At 27.0% G+C, this 12,758-nt stretch overlaps 3 protein-coding genes across 3 annotated transcripts; all 3 read left to right on the forward strand.

Moving 5' to 3' along the window:
- Positions 1-6,230: 6,230 nt before the first annotated feature.
- Positions 6,231-7,667, forward strand: EIN_327120 (elongation factor 1-alpha, putative; the record flags this gene model as incomplete). Its single annotated transcript, XM_004185363.1, has 1 exon — positions 6,231-7,667. One exon carries the CDS (start codon positions 6,231-6,233, stop codon positions 7,665-7,667), a length of 1,437 nt encoding a protein of 478 aa, XP_004185411.1.
- A 1,003-nt stretch (positions 7,668-8,670) lies between these two features.
- Positions 8,671-9,645, forward strand: EIN_327130 (hypothetical protein; the record flags this gene model as incomplete). Its single annotated transcript, XM_004185364.1, has 1 exon — positions 8,671-9,645. The coding sequence occupies one exon, from the start codon at positions 8,671-8,673 to the stop codon at positions 9,643-9,645; it is 975 nt and encodes a 324-aa protein (XP_004185412.1).
- Positions 9,646-10,414: 769 nt separating this feature from the next.
- EIN_327140 (hypothetical protein) lies at positions 10,415-11,341 on the forward strand (the record flags this gene model as incomplete). Its single annotated transcript, XM_004185365.1, has 1 exon — positions 10,415-11,341. The coding sequence occupies one exon, from the start codon at positions 10,415-10,417 to the stop codon at positions 11,339-11,341; it is 927 nt and encodes a 308-aa protein (XP_004185413.1).
- Positions 11,342-12,758: the final 1,417 nt, after the last annotated feature.

Below are 12,758 nucleotides of genomic sequence, written 5' to 3' on the forward strand. Positions count from 1 at the left end.
AAAAAATAATTATTGATAACTCAGTAATAATTGGGTAATGAATAACACTGATAAATATTTTAAAGATTTTCTATTTTTTTAAATGTGTTGTTAAAGGCTAAACAAAATACAAAAACGTTTTTAATTGTGTTTTTTTATCAATTTTTGTTTTTTTGGTCACAAGTAAATTGTGTAAAAAAACAATATTTTTTAAAATATACAAAGTCAATAAAACAAATAATATCAATTAACAATAATATATAATTTAAGATACCATAATTATAAAACAACTTTAACATATTATTTATTTTAATAACAAACAAAACATTTTTTTTAAACTTAACACATTCAAAACAAAAACGTAATAATAATGAGTTTTTTTATCTAAACCCTTTCTTGTTTTTATTCACAAAACGAATTTTAGTGATTTTTTGTTTATTTTTTTTATCAACTCAAATTTGAATTGTATTTTTTAGTCACACTTGAGAAGTAACTTAAATACCTTATATTTAGTTAACTATATACCCCTTTAATTATGGCTATTAACCCACCTTGGCATATAGTAACTCACTTTAACTATTTAAAATTAAATATTCGTCGTTTTACTATAAAAAAACTATACTCATCAAAAAAACTATGTTTAGTATATTCATAGTTCAACAACTATATAAAGTTTGTAAAATTTATTTAAAAAATAAACCATAATTAACTATATTTATAATACTCAAAAAATAGAAAATAAAATAAATGGTAAAAAAAATTTATTTGGTACAAATAGTATCCAAAACAACAATATTAAAAATTTGACAAAATTTACATTTTCAATTCAAATTAAATCATTTTGAGTTGTTGTACAATTTTGTTATAAACTATTGGGCAACAAATATAATATATTTAATATATATATGTTTATATTTTTATCCAAAATTCTATTATGCCTAAACAAATACATATTATTTAATTTGGTGGAATCATTTTCGTTGTTAGTATGAAGTTACATGTTTAAAAGTTTTAATGTTTTATTTAAATTGTATTATATTTTTCATAAAAATGTGAAAATAAACAGTAATTTTTTATGAATCTTTTTTATAAAATCGTCAACAAGTAATAATTAAATTTGTTTTTATTTTACTTTGATAATTGTTGTGATGTTAAAGAAATACAATGGTTTCATTTTGTGTGTTGTGAGATGAAAAAAAAATATTATAATAATTAAGTAAAAATAAAACAATAAATAACACTTGTCTATAATTGTTAACATAAGTTGCTGTATTATATTTGTGAATAACGACGCAATGACTAAAATTAAAAAAAAGGTATTATACTATGACAAATTCTTAAAGATTTTTCATTGAACAAACGAAATGTCACAATTATTAAACATAAGCTCCAATCAGTAATTAAATTATTCATCTCTTAATATTTTATCAAAAAACATATCGATAAAAATCTAAACAAATGTTTATTTTTATTTATACATTCAAAGGTTTTGTAATTCACTAACTTTGTTTTTTCAATTAATTAAAAGGTATACAACTTAGAGACAACTTTAAATGTGTAAAATTATACATATGTTAATCGACTTCATTTTTAAATCACATTTTTAATAATTAACGTAATTAAAATAATTTCATCATAAAAATTAATCAATACAACCTAATTAATTATTTTCATTGTTTGTGTTGTTGTTAAAATTTACATGATATTTTGGTTAAAATAAACATTACTCAGTAGTTTAATGTCGTGTTCATCATATACTCTAATAAGTTATTATTCCGACATCTTAACATTTTACATGATTAAATTTTTATATATTAAGTTGTGTTTGTGATAAAAGTATACTTTATTGATAATGTGTCTTTGTTATTCGTAGTTTTATTGTATGTATTGTTGTAATTAATAAACAATTAAACCGGTTGTTTAGGTTATGACAAACGTATGTAATTGTTCTTGATGACGAAAAACATTTTTATCATTTTGGTTTTATATTATTCAATGTTTTTACTTTAAAATGTTGTTCGTTTAATTCAAATATCTTTGGTTAAATAACTCATTTATTATTTATTGTATTTTTATTGACTGTTCAAAACAAAAATGATACAAATTTTAAAAATGTAATATAATAAATTCAAATGTGTAACAACACATTCACTTCGTTGCATTTGTATGGCGATATCTTTCGTGTTGACAACGATATAATTATTGAACGCAAAGAGTATTTTTTTAAAATCGATTAATCGATTTGTTTTTATTATATTCATTTATGAAAACTTTGATTTAATAACAAAAATAATTTAAGTAAGTCAAAATGTTATGTATTTTGTTATTTATTTTTGTTTTTTCATCACAATCCAGATATGAATTATTTTGATTAATGGCAAATTTGCCCAAATGGTCAAGTTTTTGATTGAGTGGATACTTATATAGTAATTTAAATTAAAACTATATTTTATTATTTTGAAGAAATTTTATTTTATTATTTAAAAAACCATTAAAATAGTAAATTATTTTTTAAGTGAGTTACTTTTATAAAAGTGAGTCAAAAACCAAGTAGTGAGTCATTATTTGACAAGTGAGTTTTAAAAGTGAGAGGTGAGTTAATAGCCATTAACCCACCATAAAATAGCTAACTGAACTATCGATGACTAACGTAACTATATTTTAGAATTATATAATTATTTTTTATTACTATAATCGAAGGTTCATTATATTAATAAAAATAACTTTATATATAACTACAAAACTTATTAAAAAATCAAATTAAAAAAACTATAATTGAATTTTACTTTGAATAACTAATTAATATAACATTTTTAATTATATTATTTTTACAACAATTGCTATTATTAAGTTTATGTTTTTTGTGGCTAATTAAATAAAAACGTATTTAATTCGAATGTCTTCTTTCAAACTCTTCATCGCCATCTGTTATTGCGGCAACGTCATTGCCTTCAAGAAACTCATGTATTCTGGCTCTAATTGTGGGAGGAAGAGGAATTGTGAAAAGATCCATATTTTCTGGTGAAGTAACAAGTGCTTTATGAAACAAGTAAAAATGAATGTTGCGAAGTAAATGTTTGGATATTATATAATCAAGAATGGTATGAACAAAAATAGTGTAGTATACATAATAAGAAAGATTGATTGTCCATTGGCACTTTATCATCTTAAAAGTGCTCACCAGTCTTCCAAATACATTTTCAACTATTATTCTACAAGAAGAGTGAACATTGTTATATTCATTCAAATACTTTTTTGTTCTGTTGTGTATTGTATGTTGGGATTTTCTCTTCGTGGAATGACGCAACAGTCACACGAAGAATATCCTTTATCTGCCAAAAGTAATTGCCCAGCTTTAACACATGTTTCCATAAACTAAAATTCGAATATACTTGCGTCATTCATCGCGTATTATATCTGTGTAATCACACCGACCGCCATTCCAAAATAGTTAACAACTAACTCCGTTTTCAAACCAGAGTTATTACTCTTGTAGAAAAAAAATCTTTTGTCGACCGAATGAGTTCTCAAACTTATTTCATTCTGAGGATGATTTACAGGCTGATCTCTTCCATCAACTGCATAATAAATATTATGTAATTCGGGATGTAAGTAGTATAACCATATTTTTTTTCTTAAACGCGAAGTTGATAGTTGTACCAGCACAATTTTTTATTGAATCAATAAAAATTTTGTAAGAAGTTTTGGCAAATAATAAAAGTGCACAAGCAGGCCAACTGAAAATGTTTGCTTTTCTTCTACTTTTTTCTTCAATAGAATCAAGTGAATGACGACTTTGTGAAATTAAATCTATTTTTAGACAATTGAAATGTTCCAAAGAACCAAAGTTACTTTTCATTTTTGTGAAAAGAAGAAGTAACATGTCTTTTGAGTTAAGGTGGTATCTCTTATCATAAGAACATAAATGTGTATTCTTGGAACTTCCAAAAAATTACCGATAACATTATACGAGCTTGGTATAACATTACAATTAACAACAAAAATAGCGGTGTCACAAGAAAGTAATTCGTAAACTTTTTCAAATTCGGCAATTGAAAGGCCCGTAAAATTTTTGTAGTATAAATTGATATGAATATTAATTGAGCATAATGATGGTTTCTCAGGTGTAATAATAGCAAGAATTGGCACAGTAATAAAAGACCGATCGATGCTAGTGTCAGAAATACGAGATAAAAAATCATCAGTCGATTCTTGACTACGTGGTATAACCAAAGTTGCCATCTACATTGCTTCATGACGAACTTGATTGATAGCAGTGTTTTGTGTTTTTCTCTGTGTAAGTGTAAGTGGTCTTGTTCTTTGAGGTTCTCTTCTTCTGGTAGATACACTTTGGATATTTGAAACAGACCTTCGGCGTTGTGTTAAAGATGTATGTATTAAACTGTTGTCATTATTAGTAATTTGTTGTGTTGGTTCTTGATCAATATTTGATTCATTTGATTGTAAAATAAATCTTGTGTTGTTGTCTGGTTTTCCAAAGTACTTGTTTGTTGATTATTTGTAATTTGTGATATTTGTGGATAATTCTGAATATTACTTAAATTTGAAAGTGTTGTATTTTGATTAGTGTTTTGATTACTTGTTGTTAAAAGTGGTTGTGTCACCATTTGAACACTGTTTGTGTTGTTTGTGTGTTGAGTGGTTGTAGTTTGTTGTGGGTTGCGATTGTTTGGAGTTTGTTGTATACTTGGTGCACGATGTGTAACATTTGCAGTTTGGCGGGGTAGTAATGGTCTTAAAAGAAAACTTAAAGAAGAGATTAACCTGTGTTGTTGGCCATTTTCATTAATTTGTGAGGTGTGATTTACATTAAATATTTTTTAGTTTTTTGTTTTTTATTCTTGTTAAAAATGATGATTATTACATTATTTATATTTTTGTCGATTTGTTTTTCAAATTGAATTGCTATATTAAAAGGTTTTTTATCAATAAAAATGTATTATTAAATTTTATATTTAACAATTATTTAAATAGAAAACCATAATAAATCTATATATTTATTATAATTGGGTTAACTAAAATAGAGTTACGTTAGTCATCTATAGTTCAGTTAGCTATTTTATGGTGGGTTAATTAAAGGGGTATATAATTAACTAACTATAAGGTATTTAAGTTACTTCTCAACTTAATGTGAATGAACTGAATTTTGTTATGTTATATTATTATTATTAAATTGTAATAATAAAAACATTTCTTATAAAATTTCATCCAAAAGATTATTTTTGATCAATCTTATAAAATTAAGTTTTAATTTGTTAATTATTTTAAGTAAAATAAAACTGACTAATAGCCATTTTGGGTTAGAAAAGATTTTTAAATAATTTGAAAAAAAATGATTTGGACAATTTGTTTTTTACTTATTATTATTATTCTTCTGAAAAAAACTTTTTGGTAATGAAAATGTTTAATAATAATATTTAAAACAATATCATGGTTATTGTTAAAAACCAAACACTCGCTACCAACATTGAAATAAAAACAATTAATTGACATTTGACTTAACAACTTATAATAACTATTAATAAAAATACTCTAATACATTTAACTTTTGAATTACGATGTTTTGTAAAATAAGGCAAGAAACCCACACCTGGAGAAAAACTCGCACCCATATTCTTTTCTTTTCTTTTATTTAAATTATTGTATTTTCACTTTCAGAACATGGGAAAAATAAAAAATATCGGGTTATTATAGTTTCTTTTTCTTTCTTTTAAGTGTTTTTATTCAAAAATAAAAAATGATTCGAGTTTGATTTAAAATTATTATCGAAGAACACAAATTTCCCGGTTTTTTAAGTACTTTCAACGAATTATTACAGTGTTTCAAAATTGTGTTTATTCAAAAAACAAAAATACTATTATACAAACTATATATATGATTTAATGATTTAAACTATATTTTATAACTTGTAATAGTTTATCAAAACCCAATTTCTAAAAATAGTTTAAATTTTCACAAGACAAATTCTATAATATAGTAATGTATAGTAAAAATATTCAAAAATTTGCTTTTTAAGATAGTTATTTTTTTTCTAAAAAACAAAAAACACAAATAAATATTTATTAAAATACAAATTATAGCAGCTCTAAGTTATAACAATTGTTATAAAATATTTAATAATATTTAAATATACAATTTCAAAGTTAAAACTCAAACATATAATGAAAAACACTTTTTTTAATTTAAAATTTATTCAATTTTAATTCGTTTTAAATTAATAATCAAACAAGATGTCCACTTTGAATGAACACCTCAATATTGTAGTTGTTGGTCCTTTTCAGACTGGGAAGAGTACATTTCTTGGGCATCTTTTTGCTGGCCTTCAAATTATTGATCAACGAACGATAGACCGATACAAAAGAGAATGTATTGAAATACAAAGACCGAATTGTGAATATGCTTGGGTCTTTGAAAAGACCAAAGGAGAAAAATGGGAAGCGTTAACAAATATCCAATTAACAAAAGGAATCATTGCCAAAGACAGTATATTATTAAAGGAAAAATTAAGTTACGACCAATTACGACGCACGACTATGGAAGAGTTTGAAAAAATGAATATTTCATTTATAGACACTCCAGGCAATATAAAGTACACCAAAAACACAATTCGTGGTATTCACAAAGGAGACGTAGCATTTCTTGTCGTTTCTGCCTCACAAAAATTTGACGACCAAAAAGAAGCAATTATTGAAAAGTTGATACTATTAAAAGCCTTTTTAGTTGATTTAGTAGCAGTTATTATCACCAAAATGGGTGAAGTGAAATACTCCGAAATTCGTTTTGAAGAAACGAAATACAAAATTTTGGACCTTTTAAAACTCGTTAGAATTAAAAGTGAAAATGTCAGATTTATTCCAATTGATGGACTTAGAGGAGATAACTTGACTGTTTCTTCAGAAAACATGACATGGGCTATCAACAAAACTGGAACAGTCACCGACCTACTTAACACACTCAAAGTCCCAGAAAGAAGTCGACTTGACACACAGCCATTCAGAATGACAGTGGAAGATGTCTACAAAATTAGTGGAGTTGGAACTGTGTTGGTTGGAATTGTCGAGAGTGGAATTGTACGTGCAAACCAACTTTTTACAGTGTCTCCAAGTGGACTTTCAACTAAAACAAAAAGCGTTGAAATGATGGGTAATCCTATTTCAGAAGGAAAAGCAAGAGAGTTTGTTGGTGTGAATGTTGCAAATACAACGTGCAGAGACTACAAAATAGGAGAAGTTCTTTCTGATGTCAACTTTCCTGCTGTTCGATGTGAACAGTTTGTCGCACAAATCAAAATTGTAGACGACAGAATAGTAAAGAAGGGGTGGGCTCCAACTATGAACATCCATTTGGCACAGGTGCCTTGTATAGTACTTGATATAGTACGAATACTAGGAAGAAATGCACCAGAAAAGAAGTTAAGTCGTGTGGAATTAATGAAAAGAGATATAGCGATAGTCACTATAATGTCGATCAAACCAGTTTGTGTTGAGACTTTCAATGATTTTCCTAAATTGGGGACTTTTGTTCTGAGAGATAATGGGAAAATAGCAGCTTATGGTGGTGTAAAAGAAGTGATACCGTGGTCTATCACATCAAAAGAAACAACTATGAAATACTGTGCAAACCACAGTTTTTTTGCTGGAAGAAAAAAAGCAAGTTATTATTGGTAAAAATTTTTTGTGTTTTTTTTGTAAAAAATGTGTTAACCATTTTTTTCATTATAAAAGTAACAATTAAATAATATACAAAATGCGTTTTTGGGAAATGATGTTCAAGAATAACAAAACCATTCGAAAATATACAGTTTTGTAAAAATTTAAATAAAATAGTAAAAAAACTATAAAATTAAATTAGTCTTAGCTTAAATAATTAAATGAGATTAACATTGAAATGGACAAATTTTTGAACGCCCGATTTCACACGTCCAAATTTTCTTGAAATTTTTGAATTTGCTGTTTTAGAGGCAAGATCCTCAAAGTTATTATTTCCACAAATCTTTGAAATTTCAAATTGTGAAATTTGTTGAGTTCTAAAAGCCGTATCAAAACGGAGGCTCTTTTGCTGTAGTTGTTTAAATATATTAACAACATGGTTAAACTTAGACTGTAAAACGTTCTTTGTTTCGCTTCAACTTCGAGTCTTTTATTCTACCCAAGGCTGCGTCCAGATCTGTATTATCCGACATGTCTGCTTCATTAAAAACACATTTTTCATATTTTGAATAATCTGGTTGACTTGTTTCTTCCTTTGTATTCATTTCGACACGAACTTATAATTGTTTTTGTTCAATAGAGTTAGTTGTCAATCCTTTTTATTTTATTATTTTTAACACGCTGTTATAAAAAAATAAAAAACCTTTTTAGAAAAACCACTTTATTTATTTTATTAATTATAATAATATTATCATAATTCATATTAAAACCCAATATCTTTAAATAAAAAATAAACTTTAATATAACCAAAGTAAATTTTTTATTTATGAAGTGTTATTTAAATGATTTTTGTTTTTGAATTGTTTTTGAAAAACAATACAATTTTTTGTGAATAAATGAGTATATTTTGGGCTTAAAGTGTTGTGAATAATGATGTTTGTTTGATATTGAAACGCAGAATTAAAGTCAATGATTTCACTGGAGCTATTTAATGAGCTTTTAAAGACTCCAAATTCAAAAAATGAGTGCTAACAGACAAACAATGTTGTTCAAAGCCCTGAGTGCTTTGACTGGCTTAAAAATTGTTGGGTTGTGTAGTCAACACCCCGAAGCGCAGAAAATCGACCTGGAAATGTTTACGAATTTGTTTGTGAATAACAACATTGAAGAAGCCGTAGAAGTGTTCGTGGAAAATAACAACAGAGAAAGAATTGTTCCTGAAATTCATCCAAACGAACCAACTTTTAAAATTTATATTAACAATTCGTTGGCTTCAAATAAAATATTTTCGATAGACATCTCGTCGAATTGGTCCACTGAAAAAGTCCAACAAGTTATTTTTGATAAAACTGGCATACCATCTGATCTTTATTATCTTGTTTTTAGAGGAAGAATTTTGGATGAAGGAATAAACATTTCAGAGTATTATGTCACTGAAGAATGTACCTTGTTCATGGTTGGAAAACTTCGCGGAGGTTTAAAAGAATTTGCATTTGATGACAATTTGTTGTCACCAAGTTATGACTATGATTTCACAGGTATTGATGATGTAAAAGATGGTAGAACATATACAAGAGGCGGGAAGAATTATTCAAGACCATGTGGGTACATGAGATATGCACTCAATGTATTGGGAAAGTATGATGATGGAGATGACACTTGGTTGGGGATGTCAAATTCCAAAGGTGAGTGGGCAGTCTCTTATCATGGCACCGACCCCAAATTTGCAGATTCAATCTGTAAAAATGGGTTTAAAGTTGGAGATAATAATGCTTATGGTGATGGAGTTTATTGTAGTCCCTGTTTTGAAACTGCAGCAAGTTATTCAAAAGATAAAATTGACGACGAGGGCAACAAATTTAAAATTGTGTTCCAAAACAGAGTCAAAACCGATGAAATTAATTATGCTGATAAAAAGCGAGGACCTTCAGATTATTGGTACATGGATCCCAAAAATATCAGACCGTACGGAATATGCATTATCAAGTTGAATTGATAAACGATATTTTAACCTTTTTAGTTTATTTTATCATACTTGAAAATAGTGTGTTTTTATATTAAATATTGTCATGTAGAAGTAAGATATCAACTCCAAAGGCATGCAATTATGAAGATATAATTGCCAAAGGTTATTAAATTTATTAAATTTAACAAAATAAACTTTTTTTCCAATTTCAAATAATAAAATTTAACAAATAAATTATTTTAATAACTAAATAAAATTATTTTAAAAAAAAATAAGTAAAATTTAAGTGTATAATATCAAAATTTTTAATATTAAAGAACGACGTTATTAGAAATTGATAAGCAATAATAAAGTAAGTACTAATGAGTTATATCTCTAATTTTGGTTATAAAACGAATATTGTAAATAAAGATAAATTTTATTCTTGAAATGATTGAGTTTAAAAAATGAACAATGCAAAAAGTCGATTAAAATATTATCATTAAAGTTTGGTTGTTTTAAGTAAGTTTAATGTTTTTATGAAAATATTATTTTAAAGATAAACAATTTAAAAGTCATATTATATAACTTTTGAAAGAAAAACACACAAAAACAATTTTCATGTTTATGAATGAAACACTTGAAAATATCATGTTTTAGAAATTTTAATTTGATTTATAACAATTCCAATTGGACTAATTAATATAAAAAGTGTTCAAAACGTGAAATGTTTTAAAATTGAGTTATTTTGAATATAAGTTTTATTGCAGAAACATCCGATTGTTATAAATTGGTTTGTCAAACTTTAAACAACAAACAAATGGATAGTGTACTGGACAAGATTATTGCACTTTGTACTGATGCAAAAACCAAGTTGGGTGATTACAACAAATACAAGACCACAATGTCACTTGCAACAGACAGCACACAATCAATTGAAGAGCGAGATAAGATGATAAAGTCTTTTCTTGACAACTCCACGGAAATATCAACATGTTTTGAATCTACACAAAAATCGTTAGAAAGTCTCAACTCTTCTCTTGCCGAACTCTCCACAGTTTTTGTTTCTGAATTATCACAGTGCCAAAACAAAACATACGAATTCAACAAAACTGTTGATCTTATGAAAAGTATTGAAGAAGAGAAATATAAATCGAAACTGAGTGAATTAAGTAAAATGACTAAACCTGATGTTTCAAAAGATAAAAACACAATAAAATTCGAGACTTTTCTTTCGCAATACATCACCCCAATCGAACGACAAAAATTGGAAGAATGGACTGGTCTTAAATTCCAAAAAGTGCTTTTTGATAGCGAAGTTGATAATTTCTCACAAGACAAATCAACTTTTGGCAAAAAGATATCAAAACAGCAATTTATGTGTTTTGTTGTTCGTAGCGAGAACAAACGCACTTTTGGAGGTGTTGTTTACAATATGATCAATTTTGAACAATATACAGACTCTTCTGTTGTTGATCCAAACGCCTTTGTATTTAACTTGGACGGGGAGAAGTCCGAGAGATATCTTGGAAGAGGCAAGAACATTGATTATGCACTTCATTTGGAAGCTATTGATGATCCCAATGAACTCTTTAGTTTGTGTGGAAATGCCATATTTGTTCAAAAGAAGGGAATTCTGAGGGGAAGCTGTGCACCAAGTATTGATAATATGCCCTATGGAAAACTGTGTGGTGGTGACAATTTTAAATTGGACAAATTTGCAGTGTTTAAATTGGCAATGATTTAATCAAATGTTGTTGATTTGTTTATATTGAAACAAATAATAAATATTAACGATATAAATGATATTTAATGATGTTATCATATTATTTGAATTATAAATACTATAAAGGGGTGGAAAAAACCGCTTTTGATAATTTAATAGTAAAACGATAATATTATTATAGTTTTTTGTAAAGTTTATTTTTTTCTTTTTTTTCGATTTGATTTAAAAAAACAAGGTTTACAAGAAAATCTATTACTTTTTCAAGATGCCGATGTTAGTTATTGAAATTTGTGAATTGTTTTTTATGTAAAGTAAAGGCTGGATTTTCCGAATGATAAAAAGAGGAGCAAGAAAGATTGACTTCGAAACTGTTCTTTAAGGTCAAAATAACCGAAAAAACATGTTAAAATTAATATAATTAAGTGAAAAAATAATGAACTTTTTATTAAATATTTTTTCAATTTTTTGCAGAAATAAAAAACTCAAAAACACTAACCCGCAAGTGTACCTTTTTTTTCACACCCATTTCACTCCTTTATATTTTTTTTTCATTTTTTTAATCATCCATTAAACAGATACTTAACACTCAAATCGATTACCTCTCGAGCAACATAGTTAATACACGGGCCAGCACATGTTTTTAATACATCACTTTTCAATGTCTCTCAGCAAAGACAGACTGCACCTTTATTTCACACCCCTCTTGTTGGATTCCTCATTCGCTCAGAAATGCATTTCACTGCCAAACTGTAAAAACGAACTTTGGACTTACTCACCAACTGAACGTGAGTGCATCCATTACCAGCGGTTTTTCAAGTGCCTGTCAAGCAAGCGATAAATGACTTGTATTTTCGTTGTACTTGCTTTTTTGAAACTTTTTATAAAATAAACTGAGCAATTTATGAATATTGGTCAATAAAAACAATGTAAGACGGATAATTTTGTGTAAATTATCAGAAGCAGTAAAAGGGCGCTGCAAATGTCCGTTATAATTTCTCGTGTTTTTTTGCTTTTTTCCACCAAAACCTCAATTATTTGAGGCAAATTGAAACTTTGGTTATAATTGTGTGTAATTTTATCACTAAATGGTAGTGAAGCGGTTTTTCCCGCCGTGCAGAAAATTGTTAAAAAAAACTGGGAGGATACTGTGGACGATCCGAAAGTGCGGCAATCATTTCTGTATCGTGAATCAATTCAAGTTTATTGTGTGTTTTTGTATGTGTTTCAATACATTTGGTTAAAAATATTTGTATGCCGAGAAAAAAACACACTATTTTTCACATTTTAAAAAGGCAATATTTGGTTATTGGATAAGTTTTCATCATAAAACAATAAGAATTTGGTTTAGAAAAGACAAAAAAAGATCTAAAGCGCTTTTTCGCCACCGTATTTTTTTATTTTTAAAATCGGCAAAATGCCTAAAAACGTTATTTTTCTA

The sequence above is a fragment of the Entamoeba invadens genome (genome assembly GCF_000330505.1).
Source record: "Entamoeba invadens IP1 unplaced genomic scaffold scaff_1105074725601, whole genome shotgun sequence".
NCBI classification, from domain to species: domain Eukaryota; phylum Evosea; order Mastigamoebida; family Endamoebidae; genus Entamoeba; species Entamoeba invadens.